General features: G+C 46.9%; 1 protein-coding gene across 1 annotated transcript in view; it reads right to left on the bottom strand.

The window, feature by feature from the left end:
- Window positions 1–2,894: 2,894 nt before the first annotated feature.
- LOC144123208 (uncharacterized) overlaps window positions 2,895–26,481 on the bottom strand; it is a 46,740-nt gene continuing 23,153 nt past the window's right edge. Inside the window, exons 6-9 of the mRNA XM_077656084.1 lie at window positions 17,055–17,193; window positions 6,624–6,751; window positions 3,563–3,636; window positions 2,895–2,910 (exon numbers count right to left, since the gene is read on the bottom strand). Of these exons, the coding sequence (XP_077512210.1) occupies window positions 2,895–2,910; window positions 3,563–3,636; window positions 6,624–6,751; window positions 17,055–17,193 (357 nt within the window). The remainder of the gene's footprint in view (window positions 2,911–3,562; window positions 3,637–6,623; window positions 6,752–17,054; window positions 17,194–26,481) is intronic.

Consider the following 26,481-nt stretch of genomic DNA (forward strand, 5'->3'; position numbering starts at 1 on the left):
AGGGTCCAGTTCTTCAATAGAGCCGAGGCATTCGCCGCGAAAAACAAACGACGGGCAAGAAAATGGGTTGGTGACATAGATGGCGCAGTGGCCATCTTAAATCGAGACAACGGCGAATGGAATGAGGAGGCGCTGATGGCGAGTGGCTGCTGCGGTAGGTGTGAAAAGAGCAGGGCCGCTGAGGAAAGAGTCGGGGCGGAGCGGAACGAGGGCTGAAGAGGAGGGAGGTATGTCGGTATCGGCGGCTACAAGAAGCTTAGCGGAGCGCACAGGTAGGTCACACAACGAAACATCACACAGGGGAGAAAGCTCAAGTTCCGCACGGGCACAATCAATCACTGCACGGTGGGTCGAGAGGAAATCGCAGCCGAGGATGACATCGTGAGAGCAGGCGGTCAGCACAATAAACTCGATTGTATAGGCGACGTCGTTGATAGAAACGCGGACCGTGCAGGCTGCGATGGGGTGGATGCGCTGAGAGGTGGCCGTACGTAGTGAAAAGTCAGACAGCGGCGTTGTCACCTTACGAAGTTTGCGGCGAAGAGCATCACTAATTACTGACACTGCAGCACCCGTGTCGACGAGCGCGAGAACGGGGACGCCTTCAACAGACACCTCAATCACGCCAGCAGGAGAACACGGAGGACTTAAAAAGTTGGCAAAACACGCAGTTCTTGCCTCCTGAACTGCGGCAGTCAGTTTTCCTCTGGGAGAGGGTCCGGGCGGCGGAGCATCGGAGAAATGGAACGTCGACGAGGGGAAGGCGAGCGGCGAGTATGGTACTGGGAGCGATGTGTAGAGGAGGTAGAAGAGACGTTACGCAAGGGCGACCCGGAATCGTAGCGGAAATTGCGCATGAAATCGCCAGAACGAGGAGATCGCTGACGGCAAATCGTGCGACATGGCCCGGAAGACCGCAGGAATAGCATATCGGTCGATTGTCCTCAGTACGCCAGGGGTTCGTAGGGTTTCGGCGGGGTCGACGAACCGGGACCTGCGGCGGGGGTATAGACGGCGGTGGAGCATAAAAGGCCGGGCTGCTAGGGTAGGCGGCAGAGGTGGGCGAGCGCCGTGTACCGGTGACTGCTTCAGCATAGGTGAGCGGCGCTGCCACAGGAGGAGGTGGGGGCTGGATGGCAGAACTGCAGCGACCTGCTCCTGAATAGCACGACGGATAGTAGGCGTGAGAGATGGCGCCAGGTCGTGCGGAGGGCAGACGGGGTCGGGAATGTGATGCAGCAGAGAAAGCTGGCGAGCGATCTCTTCGCGGATGAAGTCTTTAACCTGCTGCATGAACAGGGACTGCTCAGCAGACGAGCCACCAAGGGCCAAGCCAGCAAGACCCCCCGCAGGCGCGCCGGACTGCCGCGTAGATGCGCGTTGCTTGCGGAGTTCGTCGAAGCTTTGGCACAGCTGGATGACGGTAGCGACGGAGGTGGGGTTCTTCGCCAGCAGCATCTGGAAAGCGTCATCGGCTATGCCTTTAAGTATGTGGTTGACTTTATCCCCTTCGAACATGGAGGGGTTGACACGCTTGCACAGGTCAACGATGTCCTCGATGTAGCTTGTGAATGTCTCGGAAGGGAGCTGAGATCGAGCACGAAGACGTTGCTCGGCGCGAAGCTTCCGGACGGCGGGGCGGCCGAAAACGTCGACGAAGCTCGTTTTAATGACGACCAGGTGGGAAGATCGGCCTCATGGTAGCGAAACCATAGGTTGGCAACGTCCGTTAGGTAGAAGAGGACGTTGCTAAGTTTCACGGAATCGTCCCACCGATTGTAAGTGCTGATGCGCTTATAGGAGGCCAGCCAATCGTCGACGTCTTGGTCATCGGTGCCACTAAATGGAGAAGGGTCACGCTGGCGCTGCACCCCGTGACAGAGTACGGTGGCAGGGATGGGCTGCGATGGTTCACTCGGACCTTCCGGCATGGTGGCGGAGACGAGGAGCGTTCCACTTCGAAGTTCCAGGATGAGGACCGGGACGGGAACCGAGGCATCTCCACCAAATGTCAAGGCGTTTATTTGAAGCACAGGTCGGTTGGTCTTGGTTGACCGGCGACACGACGGGCACACTCACAGGCGTCGTTCGAAAAACCCAGCTGCACTTCGTCTGCTTCTTCGTTGTCCCGCTTGAACTCGTCCGCTTCTTCGCTGCGCTGCGCCTGTCGGTCCCATTACAATATATATATATATATATATATATATATATATATATATATATATATATATATATATACTTGAAAGAAAACACGTGGTGAAGAAACACTTTTCTTAACGTTTCGACCAGGGGCCGACCTTCATATTCTGATTATATATACGTATACACCACATGAGCGCAATGAGGGTCGACGGAGCACTGGCGTATATTCGGTGGGCAGCTATTTAGGAGCTTCTCGCCATACAAAGAAAGGGCGAATAGAAGAGAAAAAATTTTTGCTTGGAACTAACCCTGTCGCACAGTGTGACGTTTCATTGCCGAACCGTCGCTTAATGCTGTCACAGGGAGAGCGTGGGACAAAGGGACGGCACGATCCCTAAGCCTCTCCTATTTCTTCTATTTCTTGAACGCCATTCTCGATGTCTCCGCAACTGAAACTGTCCATGGTCGTTTTTCCGCACGCGGAAACGAGCACCTGCATGAGTGCATTAGGGCGAGGGTGAAATTACGGCGCGCGGGGAGAAGGAGTCATGACGCCATTTTGTCGGACACCGCTGAGGCCAGGGAAGGCTCAGTATCTCTAAGAGCTATCGCTAGAAGAGATTGGCAAGGCCACAGTTACCGGGCACTGAAAATTTGGAGCCACTCGCAGCATTCGCGGTATGTAATGGTACACGAGGGCGCTTCGCTGTCATGAATAATTGCACACATACCGCCGTTAACGACTCAAAACATCACGAGAAGCTGCTCCTGCGCAGTGAAATAATAGAAAAACACTGAAGCCGCTCCTTGCATTCGCACACGACTGTTGTTTCCCCGAACGTACATTCAGTTGCATAATTCTGCAAAGTCGCGACTCACAGTTTTTCATTTTCCACAAAAAAAAACAAGCAAACACATGCGCTGTTTTCTGTGCAACTGCAGGAGTAATCCTGACCTTTCAGAGAGGTGGTTCTTGAATAGTCATTGCCTGCAGTGATTTTTGCTCAGCGCAGTCAGGTTGGGGAAGCTGTTAAGCCTACAAAAAAGTCTGGCACGAGTCACGTTTGCGGCCCGTCTATACTTCTCCTGCTCGCGTCCGCCAAATTGGCGCGTGGTGACAACTGCTGAACCACGAAGGATATCGTTTGCGGCAATACTTCGTGACGGTTAAGTCAAGGCATACAGCCGCACTCACTAGGAAATGCAACACGCCGGCTGCGATCCAACTCCAGTTAGCGGCTTCAGAGAAATTAAACGCGCGGCAATGCGCACAAGCAAGATCGCTCATACTCTAGAGGGAAGGAAGCACTCTTCTGATCGGAAGCTAGACGCGTGGTTTTCCGGAGCACCAGGACTCACACACACTCTGCTAAGTGCGCTTCGTCGACGTACTGAGCTAAACCGGCAAAATCTCACCCACCTGAGCTCATCTTCAAGCTCGGAAAGCTTGAACAGTTTTTCGAGAAGGCTCGGAGCCTTGTCGGTTCTTGGCACCTGAAGAAGAAAGTGTGAATACCAGTTTTGCTCTATTTCAAAGCTGCAACAAACCCAGCACCGTCATTTACATGATACTCTGAGCAGTACATAAAAGCGTAATAAAATGTAAATGAAAATGTAAGGGACATAATATAAGCTAGATCGGGTGGCATAGGGCTCATTTCAGGCCAGTGGTACAGGCCTTCGTGTCGCCGTGTATATATTTTATACCTGTGCAGAGATATGTCTTGTTTTATGCTAAAGGACACCTGTAACGTAAGCGTGAGCATGAACAAATTAGTATAAAAAGGATGTAAATTGCGCTACAATAATAACAGAGTTGGAAGTACAAGGGCACCTCTCCGCAGTGGCCTCTGCTCAGAAACAGCAGGAAGCTCAAGTCTCAAATTCGTCATTATCTCCTTCATCAATAGACCAGTACAGTTCGCTGCTGGACAGCGTCATTAGCAAAGTGGGGGTTGTTCTTCTAAGAGTCTTCAGAACCTCACAAAAAATTCTGCATACCCCAGCGCTGTCAATACCATCTTTTTACATGCAGTAAACAGCAGTCCTAATACATATAGCCCTTCCCGATTCGTATTTTCACAAACCTCCTATGTAGGTATATGACCACTGTGTAGTATTCGTGAGAAAATTCTACGATATTTACGTTGTTTTAATTGGTTACGCAATGCTCGCACGAATAATATTTATATCTCAACTGAACACTTTTACATAAATAACGGTCATGTGTCGAGACTGTTTATGCCCTTCCCGATTCGTATTTTCACAAACCTCCTATGTAGGTATATGACCACTGTGTAGTATTCGTGAGAAAATTCTACGATATTTACGTTGTTTTAATTGGTTACGCAATGCTCGCACGAATAATATTTATATCTCAACTGAACACTTTTACATAAATAACGGTCATGTGTCGAGACTGTTTATGCTCAGAACATTTGTGTACATCTTTACTGAAGACGAATATTTTCCACTTCTAAGTGTTATCATGCAAAACCAGCTTTCCACAGTCCCGCCGCTCGGCTACGCCCATGTACCAGCCAGGCAGAGAGGTTGGATAAAAAAGCTGACCAGTCTGTTAAGTTTTCGACCTTAATTATCAACCTTTAGATGTATGATAATATGTCAACACGCCCTCTTATCTCTGATCCACCTGAGGATATGAGGCATTAACAGAACATGTCCGCTGTCTTTCAGCTGATCTACAGTCACGTGATATTCTGCTGTCTTCTTTTCTTGTTACTTGTGGTAAAGAGTTTTCATTTTACGCCTACAATTACGGCCATGATGTGCAGTCTTTCGACACCACAATATCTAATTTCAACTTCTGTAGAGGGAACTTGACTTCAGCGAAGCTTTCCACATTCCCGGCGCTCGGATACGCCCATGCCCGTAACCAGTCAGGCAGCGAGGTTAGTTAAAAAATGGTGTTGTGATATGCTACAATTGCACCAAATAAGCAAACTTAACCTTAAGAAGAAAGCTTCGTCCATATCTTGAACAGTCGTACATAGCGGTAACCTTGGGGTGTTATTAAATACATACTGCGAATGCTGTAAAAACAGTGCGTGCATATTCCAGCGAAATCGCTGTGCGGCACACCCAAACTGAGAGGCTTGTGTCCCTCGATTAACGTCCGGACAGTGCACGTGTGCTACGAGGGACGCCGCAGTGGAGAGCTACGGATTACATACGACCACCGAAATAGGTAGAACAGTTCAGCATCTGTCTTTCATCTTGATGAAGATGATAACGAAACGCGCTGACTAGTGCAGGCTGAAGGTCCGCCGACTCTCAGCCTCACAGGCTAAGGCCTTTTGTTTTAAAAAAGAGACAAGGATAAGAATATCGCGATCATTCCCTACACACACGGCATTTCACACAACTTGACAAAGCCAGGAAAACAGAAGGAATAAACGTTCTTCTTTCGGCTCCGAATCGTTTGTAGAGTCTGTGCAAGCGCGTAAACCAAAGGGGCAAAGATACGTAGGTTGAACTGCAAACCATCACGAGCGTTTTGAATCCTGTACTGAAGGCATCGTGTATTCGATCCCCATGAATTGTGGCCATCCATACGTAGGGCAAATCGGCAGGTGCCTTATTAAAAGATTATCACAGCACTACATTCTGACAGAGTGGATTGTGACCCATCTGTGTGTTCTCTGACGAGAAAGTAAATTCACTCCTGAGTTGAGTAACACGAGCGTGTTGCTCAGGCGCGATGAAAAAATCCCGAGAGAAATCATTGAGGCCGCAAAAATCGGGAGCCTCAAAGAAGAGTCTTCTGTCAGCGCTCCTTCTATAGCCATTCTGCGCTTCTTATCGGGAGCTGAGTGGTTATGGTTCTTCTGTTTGGTTTCTGGTTTCGATGTCTGGCTATGAGGCTTTGTTCTTTTTTTTGATGCTTGGTGTATGTTGAGTGAGATGTAAGGGCAATAAAACTTTACTCGTAAGTCAACGCCGCTGTCTCAGCTTCCCTTTCTATGTCATTTGTGAAGTTTGCGCTCTTTTGATTCGTAATACTTAGATTTCCACCTGAGAACTAATGAAATCTTGACGAAAGGACCATCGTCCATTCACCACGCACAGGCTTTTTTCCTTCCTCTTCTGACATGCACACGTGTGACGTGATGATCTGGAATCCAACCCAAGTTTTGAATGAATTTCGCGGGTTTCCTATAAGAACGCTTGAGGAAGAGCCAGGGTTCTAAAGAACATCGCTAGTACCTTCACAGTGCGACCTCAACATCGTGGTAGAAGGTTTTAGTATTCTTGACAGAACCATTCTTTACTCGGAAACATCCTTGTCCTTCTGCGTTCGGTCCCGTTTTTAATTCGTTCGTCCCCATCACCCACGGCAGTACACCGACTCGGTACGCCGTGTTGCCACAGGAACTAGATTTCTGCTTGAGCTCGACTGTAAGAATATCATCGTTTCAGATTCCACTGTCTGCACTTTTTTGAAAGAACCAGGCGCTTACCTCAGAGCCCGTGGCCTGCTGCTTGATGTCAAGATCACGTCCCTCCTCGAGTAATTCTTCATCAGCAGGGCGTGCGAGCGCGCCTTCGCTTCGCCCATCGGTAATGTGCCCTCCAGCGAGCGGCTTGACTGCGGACGGAAGGGAGCAGACACATTCCTCAAATTAACCCAACCGGAATACAGGCGTGTTTTGGCAAGAGCCGAGCTGGGCGGATACCGCTAATGGATTTTTCATAAGTACATCAATGAGCTCGTCTCTTTAGCGTGCATCGCTGCCCATTTGTTTGCCAGGGCTCCACCTGATTGCCGAATAATGATATAATAGCAACAATAATTAATTACACAAGGCGCTTAAGACTACTTGCGTGCTTGTAGTTCGAAAGCAGTTTTTATTTCCTTTTATTTTTGATTTTTATTCTACCTTTTCTATTTTTATTTCTAATTACACACCGGCTCAATAGAGCACAGTCGTAAGGCAACGCATATGCTAGGCTAACCTTTGTTCGCCAGGAAGCGAAGTGGTTTTGTGGCCTAAGGGGGGCGTGCTTGCCTCGCAGTCTGGAAGTGCTGGGTTGATTTCCCGGCACTATCTTAAGAAATTTTATATTTCTTTGATACCACAGTGACGTCATCTGCAATTTTTGGCATCGCTGCTGCTGGTCAACGCCGACGCCGGGTTTTGTAGCCAATGAATCGGGTAATGTTTTCGCATTAAAAATCGCCACTGAAAACATTTTCTCCTGGGACGTAGGGAATGCTGAAATGTGACAGTTCACCCCATCACTCGCTGCATGCACGATTGGCTTCCGTTATGAGACTTTCGTTAGCTCGTTCTTTAAGCTGAGCTCATTGTGCAGAAAACTTATGACATTGTGCCCTGGGATCTTACAATCGAATTGTGTAGCGACCATCATGAGAAGACTTTTCAATCATGGTGGGTGAACAGCGCAACAAAGACGGGACAAAGGCAAGACAAGCACTAAATGCTTACTAACTCTCCCAAATCTCAGCTTTAAGACTTTTCAAATTAGTAAAGTGTCTTTTACGGCAAATTTTAAACATCAAATGATTCCAACTGGACTAGAATTCGCCGCACAAGGGCATATCAGGCTTTGTTTAAAATAGGGCATCTGTTCCTCAAAAAACAATAGGGTAAAATGTTTTTTGCTGACAATTCAGAGGAATACCAGATTCGATACTGTGGTAGACAACTTTTTGAGACGAGGCGAAGAAATCATTGCGATGACTGAATTGCATTGAATTGAGTTTAGTTTCCCAGTGTCACTTGGGGAGGGCAGAGAATAACAGCTGCAAGAGCAGCTTTGGAACGAGTTCATCGACCCCTACAATGCGTGGCAGCAGACAACAATGCAAGAAAATAAGTACTCAGACAAAGCATACAAAGATGGAAACAAGTCAGTCACCCAAGAGTGTGGGGCAGCAGACGATAAAGAAAAAAAGAAAAATGAGGACACATATGTACATACACACACAAAAAAATCAGTGATGTAGCAGTTTCAATGTAGTTGAAGAAGTGAGATCAGTGTTAAAAGTGATTTTCGCCAAATTTTAACAATATCCACATAAAAATATCTGAGTGTGTAGTAAGCAGAGGTAGGCATCCTAACGAGGGCGAGCCCTCATGAGGGCATCCTCGCCCTCACCTCATGAGGATTCCACTCGGCGAGGTGAGGGTGAGGAAAGATGGGCGCATGAAAATTCGTGAGGACGAGCGTAAAGGAGGAAGGACATGATGAGGTGAGGGCGAGAGAGGGCAAGATGCACGGTATGATGGCGAGGTTGATGGCTCGAACCGTACTCCCGGCTAACGCGTTTTCCTGTGCCAGCCGTTATGAATGACCGTTTTAGAGCTCCAGTTCCTAGGGTAGAGGTTCACGGCGAAGTCTTGGTCTCTGCAGCCTGGAGGCACACGACGCGAACAAGAAAAGCGGAGATCCGCACACCTTCTCCGTCGCCACGATGTACTACACCGCTGACAATGCTATGCCGAAAAGTGCGCTCTTCTGCGTAAAAAAGATCTATTTTTAAAAACTGCATAAATTTTCAGATGAAACACTCTATATAGGCGCTAACAAGGAGGCATTGGACTGACAATACTGGTTGCCGCCGGTCCAACGGGAACCGTAGTACCGCAGTTAGCATTTTCATTATCAGTCCTAGGTCTGTCAAATGGTCAGAGTGTAGAGTAAAACATGTAGAAATTATGCCTAGTAAGGGTATTGAATTCCCACGTTTTAGGCCTTGATTCCCGGAATGAAGTCCGATTCCATCTTCGTGAGGTTTCAACGAACTGGCTGCAGCGCAAAAATACTTCTACAAAATAACACTGTCAAATCAAAGGCTGTTGGCAGCGCTCGTGTGGAATTTTTTTTCATTCAAACTGTGAGTGGTTCAGTGCAGTGGTATCTATTTTAGAGGAAATTACGGTATATCAAAGCGGTGCCGCAATGTGGTGGGCAAAGCCAACCACTGTAGTCTTGCCATAGAAATAAAGCACAAGCCTAACCACCTTGGTGTGAATTATCGCTCGCTCCGCCTTGCATTGCACGAGGTGCTAAAAAAGAAAAAGATGTACTGCTCTGTAAATGACAGGAACATCTCTTTGTTTACTTCTGTCCCTGGTGAGACGTGTGACGACGTAATCGTGCCCCTGATTTTATGAACGAAATTTCTTGTCGGCATGGTAGGGAATTGACACTGGGCTTTTGGGTAATGCGTAGATGTGCAAGAAAAAAAAATCACGGCCGGTTTGGCTTGGCGTAAACCACTTATTGTCATGCGCTAGCCCCATTAGACGTTGTTTTGTATGTTTTATCTTGACTTTCTATGTTGTTCCTTGGCCTGAACAGGCTTCCCTTGGTTGGTTCCTCAAATGATGTAAGTTTGCGTCATACTGCATCATTTTAGACTTGTACTGCGATAGAATTGGTCATTTTCTACATTCACAGAGCCCAGGGAGTGTTGATTCCGCTCCTCGCGCAGAGGTGCAGCCGTTGAGCTACGGGACACTGCCTTGCGGCGGCAGGTGCTACCTTCGGTGGGGCTTAAGAGACCGATATGTTTCCTGTGCAATATCTCGCGACTAATCATTATAACTTTCACGATGGGCAGTTTGCTCACAATCCGGTGGTGAGTCTGATGACGTCACAACGTCACGTGATCAAGGTAGCCCACTTGCTAGAAGCAGGCTTCGGACACACCGCCAAATGCTTTTCGGCGGAGTGGAAGCCCTAGGGCACTGAAATGGCAAAAACAGGAGTCGATCCCTCCAGACTCGGGGAGTTAGCGATTACCATTATTGAGCCCAAATGCTGCATTTTAGCGACCGGATTAATTTTCAAGTGACCTGAATAATGTTTTATTTTAAGCGACAGCATAAGAGCCTCACTCCAGCGGAAAGCTGGCATTGCACTGGGGGAAGACACTAAACAAATAAAAAACTTCATAGTTGGGGGAGCGGGATCCGAACCCGCGGCGGTCCTAAAAAATCAGTTCCGCTGGCCTCTGCTTCAGACCACTAGGCCGTCGCCACAGCTTTGTTCAAGCATAGTATTTTTTACATTGAAAATATATTCCTTTTACATTAAAAAAATAATTTACAACACATTTAGGAAACGCCACGAAACACATTGCAGAAACAAAGCAGCCGAGTACTAGACGCGAGATAAGGATGAGTGCCCACCAAGAGGAAACGCCAATCTAATTTAAAGTCGGCCGGCTCATACACTTCGCTCAGACGAACGAACAGTTGGGAGAAATCTTAACAGCCTGCCTGTATGAACTGCCAAGATCTTTAGCTGTGTTTGCAATGTCGTTGACTTCGTCACGTACCCGCATTCACGCGTGTTAAACTGCCAGTCTCTCATCCTGTAGTTAGAAAGCCTGGTCTTTTTCATCTTCCATACGTGCGCGTAGAAGTGTCATCAGACAAGCATGCAGCAAACTGCACGAAATGGCGGGAGATTAGAAGCAGTGGTATTCAGAAGACCCAGTGCTATCTCAATGCCATCGGGCAATGATAATTAAGCGACCTACAAACTTTCCTTATTCTGAGTCTATTCTGTGCTTAGCACTTATTGAAATTGTCGTGGTAAACGCCACTTCACTCTTCTCTAAATATTCTTGGCGTACATTAGTTTTTGTACACAGACACAACAACGCGCTGACTCATTTTAGCAGTGCATATACATAAAAATGAATTGTTCGAAGTGCAGGGCACATGCATGCATGCAGTGTGTGCCAGAAGTAAAGACAGAGTGATGTATTGTGGCTCAACTCTTAGCTGTCTCGGTTTTGTCACACGTTTTAGATCAAACAACCGACACACACGTACATGGACACACACAATAATATAAGCATCTATCCTCTCGTCCAAGAGTACCTTGAGGGTTTGTCTTATATGTTTATTACTCAGTTATATAGCCAGAAGTTGCCGCTACAAAAAAATGACCAGAGTGTTAAAACGACTGTTATTGAGGGTGAGGGAGGGCTGAAAATGTGAGGGCGAGAGAGGGCGAGCAAATTTTTCGAAGTGAGGGTGAGGGAGGGCTGGATAACATTTCAAAATGAGGGCGAGGTTAAGGGAGGCCCATGGATTCAAAAGTGAGGGTTAGGGAGGAAGAATAAAAATGAGGGCATTTGCCCACCTCTGGTTCTAAGTACGTGGCACTGTGATTGAAAAGGAAACCTCAGATGTCAAGGCTGAAGGAGGCCAGCGCCATCGAACTCATAGGTGCAACGTTAATATCACGGTCAGGCTATCTACCTTACTTTAACCTCAGAAATGACACATAGCTGTACATAAGACACTCATAAGGAAAATATGAATGGTGGCCTCGGAGACACCGACAACCGTGGGGAAATTATTATCTAGTGAAGTAAACAAGCCAGCGTTGCACTGTAGGCAACCGAATTTGAGTCCAGTAAGGCGTCAAATTTAAGAACCTGCTACAGTCTATGCGAAACAAGGAAGTTCTCAAATTTTTAGGTTACGCAGCTGAAGCATACCAAACGCCACGCGGGATCTAGCTAAATTCTCACCTTCCTAAGAATTCGGCGGACGAAAAAGGCATAAAAAAGCAACCTGACCAGCAAAAATCATAAGGTGCTTCCGAATGCGGTCGAACCCGGATATATCGAACTCGAACGAAACCACGAAATAGTTGGATATATCGGTAATTCTATATATAAGCATGGCAACAGATCACTTTATCTGCAACCTAGGCGCGAGATACGTTGCATTAGAACACTTTTTGGGGCAAGTTGGAGCCTTGCGCTGTTGTAAGCAGCGCCTGTCTCATGTTATTCTTTGTCTGTGCGCTGTCTTTTGTGCGCTTCATCTCCTTAAAAAATAAATTGCACCCACTCTAGTAGAACGCTACCTTGCAGCAATGTGCCACCCGCCGCCGTGTTGGCCGGGTCCTTCGTGACGTCATCTACGGGGATGATCTGCCAGCACCGACGGCGTTGCTGCGTAGCGCGTTGATTCGGCTGTTTTCAGAACTACGTTTTTGCATTTATGGCTAATTCAAGCAGTGTTGAATCATTTGGACTCTCACCATGCATGTTCGTGCCATCGATCGGCAGCTTCAGAAAACAACGGAGTCGACGGCGCCGCGGAGTGCGCCGGCAATGAAAGTCAAGTTGTGACATTTTTACGTGCTGGCAATCTCGACTGATACGTATGTTTTGCGCAGGTGCATGCACATGTGGCAATAAAAAAAACGAAATCGCGTGGAAACGTTGTTGTGTCTCGCTGCTGAAATTAAGTCGGACAACCAACTTTTTGTAACGCCTGTGAACATAATCGAATTCAAATCGCCGGAATGCTTACACAAGTTGCGCGAGGTAAATCATTTGTTTGTTCATTTATTGATAGCAACGTGCCTAATTACACTCGAAGGCCTTTTAGAACTACAAACGAATACCAAAGCGGATGAGTGGGTTCACAGCTGTACTGCAGCGCGAAAAGACGAGACGACGGAGGAAGCTCTTGTGTGCGCTATTCCTTTTGTGAAATGTTCGGGCTACGGTTTAACCATGAAACTTCTGCGCTTCCCCCGTACGTTTCTAGTTTTCTTTTTGCGCCCGTTTATTCACTTTTGGAATAATAATAATGAATGCGTTCCATAGCTCGCAGTGCTGCTTATCAAACCTAGCGTGCTGCGAGATATTTATGTAGTTGCTGCTGTTGAGTATCGAGATAACCAGCAGAATTACTTGTGGCAGATAAACGCGCACCCCGGCTCGACGACATTGCCTTTCGGACTGAACAGCAAATTTGCATGTATTCTGACGCCATTGTCGATCGACATCCACGACGAGGCGTTCGTGATTGCAAATGTTTGCATTGCTCAAGTATATTAGATTGATATAATCAGTTTTTTGTTCCATTAGGTTCAGCTGCATGTGCTGCGCGCTGATGAAAGATTAAGAGTGTTGCTTGTGCTGCCAGGAGGTGCAAGAAACTTGGAAAAAACGGAAAGGCGCGCACTGCGTGACGAGCTCGAAAGAGTTGAAGGCTGGGTGCCTCATTAAGGAAGTGTTGGAAGTGGCTTTAGCTCAGTGTGGATGTGAACCAGCTGGAAAAGGCAACAAGTTGACGAACAGGTAAGAAAGTAATATAACGAAAAGAGAAATATTAATGCACATATTTTGTGCAGGCAGTTTCGGTATACTGTGCACTGCCAGCTTGCCTGGTTGACGTGGAAGAGGCTGTAGGAGTACGACCGACAGATTCTACCAAGCTGGGTGCTGAGGGCTGTTCGAAAGAAGTACCATGCCAAAACTGGTTTATATAGAGGCTTCAAGCATTGCACGGAATGTCCGAACTAGACAAAGCAACCGGCACTGGTAGTAGATAGCGCTGTTCACCAAAGCGCGGGCCGCAGCGGAGCAAGCAAAACAGGACGGCCGGCCGACTCTCCGTGAATAGCGTCACTTCCGCCAGTTCACCCTCTCTGCCGTTCCCCCACGCGGCGCTTCCAGAAGCGGCGAGGGCGTGTCAGCGGCGGGTTTTTGAGCAGCTCTTCTTGTGGACAGAATCGAGAACAAATTTACACACATTATTTCCAAGGTCCCTTCTTCACAACCATAGCATTTCACGGAATTTTAAAACCGTTTCAGGTTCCCTTTAATGTACCGAACAACTGGAGCAATTGCGGTTCAATAAACAGCGCTACTTTCCCATACGTTTACTCCGGATTTTCAATAGCATATTCTCTGCGCTCGATAAAGCCAGTAATTCGAAATATCCGGGTTTGATATATCAGCGCGCTACTGTATCACCACTACTTCATGAAATGTGGTATACCAATAGCACGCAAAACAAGCTCTCCGGTCTAGAGAAAAGTAATTAACAGAGAAGGGGAGAAAACACGGAGCAAAGCTGAAATAGTAACGACGGCGAAGCTTTTAAATATATGCAATAGCAATCAATGAAATAAGGCTCTCCACCTCTCACGATTTTGCCGATTTAGAAGAATTCATCATCGATAATAGCACACTCTTCACAGCAGCCACATCTTCAGCCAACACAAAGGCAGACAGCACAAAATAATTTGGATCCTAGGTAATGTGGATATGCATGGAAAGAACAAATTCGCTGGGAGTAGTGACCGCGCACCAAACATTCCCTGTGAAAGGAATCCGGCGTAACGTAGGAAGGCACCCAGCCCACTAACAGCACTACAACATTTTGACCAAACATTCGTCTTCCCATACAAATAACTCCCTTGGAGACAGGGATGCCTGCTTCGACAAGCGCAAACGAGAATCTTACACACACCTCTCATGGCACCCCACTTCAAGCATGGTGCCCCACCGAATCAGCCCCTAATTATTTTTATTTTGCAATGAGTTGATCTCGTTTTTATATATTTCGTGACATTGCAGAGAATACAATATACAGTGGGGTAGGAGCTTAAGCCACGACGAAAAAATCGCCTTCTGCTTTTGCACCCATCTAGCTGACTATAGTGGATTTAGCAGTAAACTGTTAAAGGTTTCTCCCTGTTCTCCTGGTGTTGGTTCAACCAACGGAGCTTATGTGTACCGTAAGAAGGAATGCTGGTATGAATGAGTGGAGTGAAAAGAAGAGATTGCCGCTGTCATTTGAGCAAAATGATAAATGTACGGACTACAAAGCATGGTAGGAAAAACGAAGGTGGTCTTGCCACCCGACGGGGAGCGACGAAAACTTCTAAAGGAATGCAACAGAGGGTGGTCTAAAAAGGCATTGATAAACTGCGTAACAAAAAGGTTCCTCCTTTGGCGTGCTTACATGTGTGTCCATTCTATTAAAACGTTAGCAGCCTTGAAATGGGGTGTAGCCTTGAGACAGATTTATTATTAAGGAAACTCATCGCCTTGTTAGTGATCTACTTCACTGACGTTTGGTAAGATACGGAAAGCTACCTGCAGGGCAGAGGGCATTATTGTCGCAGTTGTATGTCTGTGCCAAAAACATCCAAGTATTTAACTTGTAGGCCTCAATTTAAGATACGCCGGCGAGTCAGAAGCACTGAGGGCTTGTGTTCCGGGAGCCTCTCGGTGCTGTTTTGTCATCATTATTCTCACGTCTCCCATTGTCTACCACCCTGCGAAGTTTTGGGCAAGACAAAAACATTGGAGGGAGCACTTAAGCTCTGCCTTAAGGGTATGACGTAATAGCATAATGGGTTAAAGTCTATATAACAGAATTGGTCATTCTCTACTTGTCAATCACGGATCTCTATGAGTACAATGCCAATCCTGGCGTAGTGATGATGATGATGGATGATGATGGATTTTTATGGCGCAAGGGCATCTACGGCCAAAGAGCGCCATGACACAAGGTATTTTCCTTTTCTCAAGGTGGGGTCAAAGACCCATTTCCCAAGCATTTCACCCTAAATAAGCCGAGCACCGGACCAGGGGAAAGCTTGTACCCATTTTATCACCGGTGGGTACCCGGCGGCACTGGGGATCGAACCCCGCACCTCCCGCATGCGAGGCGGATGCTCAACCACTTGGCCACCGCTGCGGTAATCCTGGCGTAGTGGTGCAGCGGTTAAGCGACGCGCCACTGCCCGGCGATGGCTGGCGTTGCCGCCAGGGGGGGCTTGTGCAACCCAGGTTGCACTTGCATGTTCAGCATCCCCTAGCTGCCAGTCATTAACTTAACTGCCACCTGTTACAGTGCGCAGTTTGTTCACAATTCTATAGGCAGGTCGTGAAGAAGCCACAAGGTTATGTGACCTGGGTGAACCACCTATCTCCTAGGTTGCTTCTCTGCGAATTTTTGGTGGATTTTTAGCGCGCGGTCAATGAGGCCGACGACGACGCCGGATTTTCGGCGACACGAGCGAGCTCCTTAACCCTGTCTCGTAAAAAATTTGGTAGAGACACTTGAAACCTCATACGTATGGGAATACGAAAGCAGCACTCTTCCTGGGTGCGCTCTTTTACGTGTAATGTTTGTACTTGCATTAGATATTTTCTACGAATTTATGTGTTTGCTTACTGGTTGCGCACCAGACTGCAAACCTTTGGACACACTCGCTGCACGGCGACATCCACAAACGTGCGTATGATTCCACCAGGAACAATGTACGACAAACGGTTGCGTCACAGTTATGGTGCGAATGACGGCAAAACTGGCGCCACATGCAGGTCAGCCAGCGGCAAGTATATATAGACGTACGACATGCATAGTATTGTCTGAACTAGCGTTGCTCGGCTTGCTGAGTCCGTCATATGGCCCCTTGATGGCGTAACCTCATTTTTCTTGCCATCGCTGGGATTTTCTGTAGCATCCTCGAGTACACTCATACACGCTGCCAATTTTTCTCGTAATGGGACTAGTAATGTTCTCGCATTAATAAACGAACGTTGAAAACTTGGTCGAAATTTGGTGACCCCACTTAGGAAGTGCGACACAGCTCTACTACATACAGTGAAGAGTTACCATTTGCTCTTTCGCATAGTTTGCTGGTCCTGAAGGGTAAAACGCAGCTCGCACCATCGAGTAGCGGTGAAACAGTCGAAGTGCACGTAATGCCGAACAAGTGACCGCAACTAGCTCGCGTGCGTCACCTTGGCAGTAGTGATGAGCTGGCGCGCAACAGCTCGAGATTATACATATCTTTAGCGCAACAAGGACATGAACGCAAAGAACAGAGCCAAACACGAGCGCTATTTACATCACTGTGATCTTGAAAGAAACGAACAATGTCAGTTGAATTCTTCACCAGGAAGACGTCACTTATATGGAAGACACTCAAAACATTGTCCGCCAACAACGCATCGTTTTAAAACGCCAACAGCTTTGATGCTTCGGCTTCGTATTCGCCTCCGCCAGGTGCAGCTTCCACTCCAGTGCACACAGATTGTGAGAAAGAGTAGTCACCTAAAGTTGCCACTGTACCCTTACCATTCGACAGCGCCGAGCTTGTGTCACCGCAGCGACCGGTGGGCATCGCTGTGGTGCACCCCTTACTACGCTCTACCAGCAGAGGGGAAGCAGCCTGGAAATGCGGCTCGGTTGAAGGGCCTGCTGGACGACTGAGGGCCTGCATAAAAAGGGTTGTATTTAGAAAAGAAAGACAAGAAAACAGAACGATGTTGTGCTCTGGAAAGCGTAAACTACTAGTGAAATTTTGTACTTTACATTGAGGAAGCCAGCAACAATGACGTAATAAGCCCTTGCTTAAAACTAACTTTGATGTATGCAAGATGTGAGAGGGCCACTATTTTCGTAGCGGGTTTCAGATCGAAAGCACTACTTTACACAGTCTGACCCAAACAATATTGCTGTGGCTTTCATGACCTTGAGGTTGGCATTGGCCAACTTGCAGATATAGAGTAAATATTGCCGCGACTGGGTTTCTCACCAGCGGCGGCGCGAACAGATCACCTTCGCTGGCCACTGCACGATTGCACTTAGCTGTCGCTGCCGCTGATCACGCCTCGTGTTTCACTGCAGCACTCTCTCACGCTGTGCATTGCACATCGCCATTTCCATCAACTTTCATCCGTGCGCAAAAGCTTTGGCACGTCCTACTCGTTTAACTGCATTGAAACGCTACAATGTTTTTGCTTTGGGATGACGCCTAAGGCAGCGTAGGTCACCGCACGCAATTTTCCTTCGCTCGGTAAATAATTTATATTGTGTTCTCGTTCCGTATTGCTTCGGTTTTAGCAGCCGAATGGTATTTGTGACGTCACAAAAGAGCATGATATATGGGACATAGCAAAACTGCAATATAAAATGAATTTGCCCACTCCAATTCTTGCTACTAGGGGAGGCGAGCATACGATTGACAGCGAATTGAAATGACAAAGCGGCGAATGCTGCAGCGTTTCTAGGCCTCACGTGATCTCGTACCTACTTGTGACTGTAACCGCCACTGTGCTCCAGAAGCGTATGCAGAAATTATACAGGAATTACGTTTATGTATTGCCGATAAATATTTGGTGTTATCTTCATTTACTAACGTCTGATGCGCCATGTGGTAACAAAAATGCACTACAAAAATTTTGTCTCCAGTCATTGATCACACTGCCAGAGAAGAGGGCTCACCAGCTACGAGGCAATTTTTTCTTTCCATAGATGGCAGCAATTAAGTGCTACAAAAAGGAGGCAACTTCTATTTCCCCTCCAGGTGTGTAAATTCTACCGCGCCACCTCTTTGACCGCGACACGAATTTATTAGTTCTTCCGCGAACAAAAAGTAGGCCCGACACCTTTCTGTGAATATCCTGCCTCCTGGCAAAACTGGGAGGTGGAAGCAGAAAAGAATAACCCGTCTCAAGGGTTGGTGGTCAAAGAATAGACCTTTTGCAGTAACCCAACACACAGCTGCCGCAAGAAAAAGCACGTTTTCTGGCGGGGGTCCCCTCAAGCTCCTCGCATCTTTTCTGCGAAAATATATTTACAATTGCAGGGTGGGGTACACAGCCTGTAGTTAGGAGCAGTGTTGGTTTCGGCTAGCCAGGACAGATAAGTGTGAGTCATCTTTTGACACACCTTGGGAACACCTCCCCTTCCGCACTTTGGCCGGCTATTCCGCATTCCGCGTATTCCTCCGTCGCCACACGCAATACACGCTTGGTGACCGTGTACGAGTGTGGACGCCGATTCGATGACGCGGCCTGAGTGAAAAGCTTTTTGCGGCCTCATTGTTTGCGCTTCCAGCGTTTATTTTGCGTTGTCTTTGCTGTTGTTGACCTTACTTTGTTTAATCATCCGGCCGATGCTTCTTTGACAGAAGTATTGCCGCGAAACTGTTGTACTACTTGTTTTTTCGAGTTCAAAAGCGTTGGCGGGCGGGAATATCGCTTTGTTATACGAGATGCGATCTGGAAAAATTGCAGCCAGGCGCCACTATTTAAACATTATTCTGGGTTGTGGTAGTTGTTTTCAGCGCCTTATCTTGAAATTTCCTCTTCGATGACCACCGAGCACGTTTGTTGCTGTCGGCGTCGCCGAATTTTTCACTTTATTTATGAGCGATAGTCACTTCAGTAGCTAAATTACTGCTGAAGTACTTCGTTTCATGTCTCTGTCACTGCTAATAATTTCACAACGGAACAAATCAAACTTGGGTAAAGGGGTGAGATGTGTGGTTTGCAAAAGCACTGAGATCGTCCTATTCCTATTCGTGGTGACTTTGAACGAAAATTTCGTCATTGCACATGCGAATTCCAACATTCTAGACGAAGTTGCTCTTAGTGTTTTTTTTTAATAATAAAAATTGCAATTTAAAAGAAGAAAAGATGGTAGCTGCAGCCACGCCAACCGCGTCTGCTCTTTCACAAAAACGGCAGCGCACATGAATTGGCATGACGTCACGAGTTTGAAAGCAAAAATTCCACACCTACTATGGTTTCCGGGAAAGTGTCTTTATGCGCCCTGCTTTTATATGTTTTCATATATTTCATATACTCATATACTTTTATGTATTATATATTTTATATGTATTTATACAGCGCCCATTCCGAGCGTTTTTCTAATTGAAATATGCGACTTTTGGAAGCTTAGTAAAGGAGGTGCGACTAGGTTTGGCGCATACCGAGGCGTATCTAATTGGGAGAATAAGGACGATTGGGGAACGCTTGACATATGCGAAACCGTTTCAGTAGCAAAACTGGATGATTTTTCCAGCAAGGCGATGAACGTTTGACATCCCGTTATTTACACCACAGAGATGTCTATTCTGGAGCAGGGGGCTCGGAAATCGCTAGCTCTTTTCTGCAGACAAGGTGCACCCACGCTCACCCGCGGCTAGTGGACAGCACCTGCACTGATAACGCAAACATTCCGGCAGAGATATGCCTGGTCGGGAGGAGAATTGGGGAAAAATAGCGACACTCGACCAAAGATTCTTTAGAGAACCGATGTTTCGATGCTGATCTGACACATTCTGGTTTCACTAGCTTGGAGCCAGAGGCGAACGTTAGCTTCGACCGGTTCTCATGACGTCGCAGTTGCAGCGCAGCAGAGGCTGAGCAGGAAAAGGAAGGAGACGTTCCTTTTTTCTCTTGATGTGGGCTGTTAGTCTGCCACAGATAGTTGCCCGCGAGTATAGCGTGAAATCGCAGGTGATTGACAAGTGCCTCAGTAAAAGAAGGTTTATCGCTACGTCATGACAATCAGTCTACGTCATTAGCCCTGTTTACAAGAACCCGATAGCGTCGCGTCGATTCGGGGGGAGGGTTGAGCATGGTCAATCCAACTCAACCAATGCGTATTTACACGAACTCGATTTTAGTGATTCGAGACCAGCTCAAATGTAGCGACTCCAAGCGTCGAGCAAGCAGCAGCAGTCTCCAAAATTGAGGCACGCCATCGCTGTATCGGAGGCGCGACGGCGCACGCGAAAAGCAAGTTCGCCTTTATCCTCTTCCCTCTCAATAACAATACTTTTCACTCGACAGCGTTTACAAGCTCATCGGGGTAGGATCGAGTTGAGTCGCCTACCCCTTGCGGCGGTGTTGACTGGACCCGACCCGTCGACTCTTGACTCGGCGTGTATACATGAACCCAGTACCGGTTTTCCGCTCGATAACTTAACAACCAGGCTGTTTGGTTCATGTAAGCGCCGCTATTGGTTCGAGGGCCTCCTATGAGGAGTATTTGCAGCTGCATTCTTGTGCCCCTGGGCTGCGGAAGGAACAAAGCTGTTCTCTCACACAGTCCTGATTAGGGAGCCTCCTTCCTGTGTTTTAGTACTAACAATGCTTTATTGTGTGGCTGCCTGGAGGGGAAAGGCGGGGAAGCTTTTGGGTGTGGCCTTGCATCCCACTTCCTTTCCACACCAAGAGCTCGAGCAAAAAAGAGAAGCAGAAATCCTTTCTGAATACAGCCCAATCAAGAAAAAATGAAAGGAAGAGCTTAAGTCCGTGCAAGTTCTGAGTAAAAGCCTGCGCACACGAACGCAGACAATCAAGAGGTTTGTGGTAGAGGGTAGTAGCGACAAAATATTCTGACGCCAGGTGGAGCCACGTCGCGCTAGTTAAATTTCGAGCGAATTTCAAATCCCCACAGAAAATGCATACACAACTTTCAGAGCCTGTAAAACGCGAACATTAAGCTCGATATGGATAAAAATTGCGGCTTAACAGTCAAAAAAGAAAAAGGAAGGAAATGGGGCGGACGAAATTCTGATATCTGGTTTAGTTTTTTCACGAGATGACACGACAGATCGACATATCTAAAAGTGCAATTTTTCTGGATATTTACCTCTCATTTGTAAAAAAAATCAAACTTAAAAAATATTATCTGTCAGACCATTTCCTCCAGTCACTAAAGAAGAAAGCGCTATCACAAAACTCGTGAATATAGATCCATTTTTAGACACTACGGCTTCTGAAAACTCCCATGTACTTCCTACAGACACTGTCACTGGTGAACCCTCTTAACTAGAAAACGATATACACTATGCATGCTTGCACAGTTGCTCTAATAAAAATGGTTAAAGAAATTATTCTTAGTTGGACACACAACTTTTTGTATAAAATATAAATGATGTTCAGATGATAAATATGTATTTCAAGAAGGAACTTCCATCACAAACAGTCCGCAAAGAGCTTAAAGATATTTCTATCACGTATTATCGAAAACTGTCTCTGGCAGAACCCGGCAAAAATATATTCAAACCGCACTTTCATAACCTTGATGAAGCCTTCTTACCAATAGTAACACAGTAATTCTTGATTTCAAAAATTTACAGCAATTCATAGTAATTTTTAACTCTTTATATTCTTGAAAATTAATGAACACTGAAAGAAAGAACCACATGAACAAATAAAACTTCCGGGAACCTGCATGCTAAAACAACACTACAGCAGACACGCTGCTCCCACACAGAGTGATTTATACCAAATCATCGACGAGATATTCTTTTCACAACATTCTGGGAGCACACAACTATACTGCCTTGTCACCAATACATTTCTATGGGGTAATAAGAACGAAGCGTTTTTAGCGGACAGCAGGTTCTATAGCTTGAATTGTGGTATAGTCTACTTATAGTATCGCAAAAAAGAAGTTTAAAATGGACGCCTTTGTATGCGGCGCATTCAAGAAGCGTGTCAAAATGCCGGCCGTATTAAAGAAGCAGAACGGGCTGAAAAAAGCCACTAACGACGCGCACTTTTTCTTACACATAAGGGCTTCTATTGAACATACGTAACCTATAAAGGGCTTGTCAAATTAGTACTTAGCCACAGTGTAGGCATTTATGTTCTGGTGTCGACCTCCAGTCTGGAAACTGCAGTGTGTCGGGTTGCGATGGATCACTTATCTTGTACGAGAAAAAAAATCAGTCAAGATTAAATGAAAAATCATTCAATTCAGTTTACTTCGCATTAATGTCTTCTCCTTTCAATAAGCTAGCAAAGCAATATAGCTCTTCTGTCTCTTTTGGTGAAGAAACGTGATCAAAATGCGCTTGAGGGCAACTTTTGTTACCGGGAAGTTTACTCTAGATGTCATAGGAGGAATTTATCCCGGAGGGTAAACAGCGCCACCAAGAAGTGGCGTCCCTAGGGTGAACGGCACCCGGTGCGGTGGCCCAAAGTCGCCCCCCACCCCCAACTCTATACTTTACTATGATTGTCCTGATTCACTGGGGAGCTCACTCTCCACCAAATGTGAGATATTTCAGTAAAACCGCACTTGGCGAAAATAAGGGCATATTGTGGCGCATAAATGGAACAGTATTATACAAGGTGTTTCAAATTATTGAACAAACACTTTTGATTCAAAACAATAAAATATACGCCAGTGCTGGCCGTGTCGGTTGATTGCCCAGAATGGCGCATGTTAATGTGACAAAGCGCAGTTAAGAGACTAAAAACACACAAAAATTACCAAATCAGCTGATAAGATTTTTGCTTCAGAGCACAAGACGAAATCGAGAAGTTGAAGGCCTTAAACACTGAAATTTAGCCCATTTTTTCAACTTCAAAATTGGCCACATGATTTTAAATATCAGCCATGCCAAATATGTCTGTGAGCGCAGCACAGGTAGTCTTTCCTGCGCTGCACGCTCAGTAATTTTATCGCTAATCGTGGTGCCGACATGAGAACAAAACTAGCACCTTGCGAGTCGTAAACATATATTAAGTGCATTGGTATTTTTTGCCATAAATACTCGAGTAACCCCATTTGATCAATCTGCAACGCGGGAAAGCCAGATTAGCGAGTTTTCAAAATTGCGTTTTACATGTTTGACATTTCGGATATTCTGACACTTAAAAAAATGGCACTGACTTAGCTCGGCTACGCCAGGTATACGTAGCGAGAGGTAGGTTTCCCTGGCTGAGGTTATTTTTCGTAAACTCAATTGGTGTGATCAGTCACACGACGGGCCTTCACATCCTCTTCTGTTGGTTCCCGACGCCTTCCATACGCTCCATCTCGGTGGCTATGTACCGTCTGTTCACTAAGCAGTCTGGCATCTCCGTTTGGGAAGCCCTTCTCTTTCTGATCGAGCGTCTCCGCTGCTCTCGTTGCCTTCTTAATCACATCCTCTTTTCTTTGAGTGGCCAAGTGCCAGGCGACAACCTCAGTATCGGAAGAGTTAATCTTCTTTTGTCTATACCGCCGTTTGGCAGTGGCTCCACTTTCCTTCGGTGCACCCGTGTCAAACGTTGTGATACAGCCGCCCATTACATATCCGCCTTTTATACGGAATGCTGCGCATGTCACGCGCGGTTTGGGTGATAGAGCGGCGTGCTGCAAGGCGGCGGCGAAGAACGCGGCGCAGCTGTGGGGTCTCTCTAGTTACCATGGTATTGGCGCATGCGCACAACTGCTCATCCGCGAGACGTCACGCTCGGCTCCGACGGTAGAGCAGGCGCGCGGCCGTGGCGACGGCGACGGCGAAGCGCACGCCGCACCTTGCGCATCTCCGGTTGCCATGGTAACGGCGCATGGGCACAACTGGAATCTCCCATGCACCGCGAAATGCTCCAGTGGTAGCCCAGTGTAGCTCTCGTACAAAAGCCGAGCTCGCCTCCGATGCTGCTGGACTTTAGTTTCGGGATATGCCCTTGCGCCTTGAAAAAGAAAATATTAAAATGTGATTGGTTAATTCTCGTTTATTCGTCTCTCAGTTGAACTTTATCAGGTAAATGATGCCCGCCTTGAAGGGAAACCTGCACGCACGGATCGTAAGAAGCATCTTTCATGGCTTATAAAAGAAATATATAAATAGACAAGTACCCCCTGAAAAGCAGAAAACAGACACAGGTGCAATCTAACCGCAAGACCCAAGTGGCTCCCAGCACGGGAACCGCTTTCCGCCTTATCTCACGTATTGTCGGACACAGGTCCGCGGTAAATAAGGATTGAGCCGAGCCACGGGAGCCTTGCCAATCGCGGGGTAAGCTGACTACTCCGGAGAATAAAGTGGGGCAACTTCCGAATGCTCCAGTAGATAAAATGGGGCACCGCCACGATTGTCTTCATCGCAGATAACTGTTGCTAGATGGCGTTGCAGTGCAGTTTTACCGAGCTCCGCCACCAGCTGCGTGCTGTATACTACTTTTGCTCACGACAGTACATTCCTTAATGCCAAATGCAGAAATGAAACGGCGCAGCGGCACAGTACAAAAACCATTGGGCCGAAAGCTGGTGAAAGAGCAATAAATACTAGTGAAAATAAACAAGCCAAACACGAAACTAGCATTGTTATTACTCTAAGGAGAGAGAGAGAGATTTAATGAACGAAAAAGTGGAGAGCTAGGCCGTCGCTTAGGTGACAATGACGTGCTCCTCCACATTGGGGAAGGACAGAAGGGAAAGTAAAATGGTAGTTGGGCTGCGAATGGAGAGTGATGATATCATAAAACAATGAATTGCTTGGGGTGATCTGGGTATAGAGGAGACCACGAATACACTGGGTGGAACTCATCTCGCGTAGTTTATGTGTACCAAATGCAGCACGTATCTTCCACATGCTGCATATGTCTTGAACACGTACACCGCGCACGGTTTCAGATAAGAGCTCCGAAGTCTCTCATATTTCGGCATAAAGGCGCATGCGCATCTGCAGTCCGCACTGTACGCAGTGCAGACGCGCACACCACAGCACATTGAAGTTTCATAGACGTAAATCTGGGCCTGTTTCACATAAAAACCTGAAAACAACATTCATAACAAAACAGCCGTCAGTTTCACGCCGACGCCGTGGGTAGTTTCCTCAGAGAGAGGGTGGCTGAGAGTTTTCTCCAAGGCCCTCCTCGCATAAGTGTATTGAGGGCACTCGCAGATAATATAATGAATTGTCTCTGGATTGATGCAGTTATAGCAATTCGGGCTACCCTCAACTCCGATATTGTGAAAACTTTTGGTGTGCGCAACACCAAGCCGCAGCCGATACAATAGAGTTTCTTGACGTACCATAATATTCGATGGTAGGTGAAGTCGCGAACTTCCATCAAGCGGAGAAATGCTGTCGTGCGGGTGGCTCACATCGTTTCTGCGCAATTGCATGACAGCCTACAATGCATGAGCCAGTAAGCCTGCTACGTCACTTATCGAGAAAGATACTTCGATTGAAGCCCGATCAACATGAGCCAGCTCAGTTTCCACATCAGCAATTTTATTTCCCGCTATGCCGCAATGACTGGGTCCCACAGAAGCCTGATGATGTGGCCGTGTTGGAACGCCCCAGCTAGTAAAAGTACAATTTGCCCGAATAGCTGCTCTTATTTGCGCGGCTTAATGTATGGTTTTATGTCTGCAGTGCGAGTCTTGAGTCGCAAAGTATAGTCCAGTGATTTGCGTTTTGCTGAGCAATATAGTTCATGGCCTCTCGCATGCCTGCCAATTCGGTTGAGAGCGCTTGGGCATGCGCGGCCCTTATCAAATGTGTCCCACGCCGAAGCCTTCGAGGGTAATCCAAAGCAAGCTTATAAATCGCGCGTCTGAGCGCTTTCATGTATTCACAGGGCAGTTAATCTCCGCCCCAAAAGAATCGGCATACAAATTCTCAGATAACCGACCACCAGTGCATGATACGAGTGAAAAAAAGATCAATCCGACGGACCCCAGGATCTGCCAGCTCTAAACCTTACAATGCTTGCAAAACCGTCCAGTTTTTTTTTTCAGCGCAAAGAGACGTGCTTCGTCCAGCACAGGTCGTGGTCTATAATAACACCTAAGAATTTAAAGTGTGTCGCGTGTGGAGCGCATTCACCGTCAATTGCGATAAGTTACCACGCCATCAACTTTCGTGTAAAAGCTGAATTGATGCTTTTATTTGGCGATTGTTAAAGCCCCTGACCACCCAAGTGCGCAGACACAATGGACACAGCGCTGCAATCTCGCAAGCAATTGGGGATGCTTG

The sequence above is a fragment of the Amblyomma americanum genome, chromosome 1 (genome assembly GCF_052857255.1).
Source record: "Amblyomma americanum isolate KBUSLIRL-KWMA chromosome 1, ASM5285725v1, whole genome shotgun sequence".
NCBI lineage: Eukaryota > Metazoa > Arthropoda > Arachnida > Ixodida > Ixodidae > Amblyomma > Amblyomma americanum.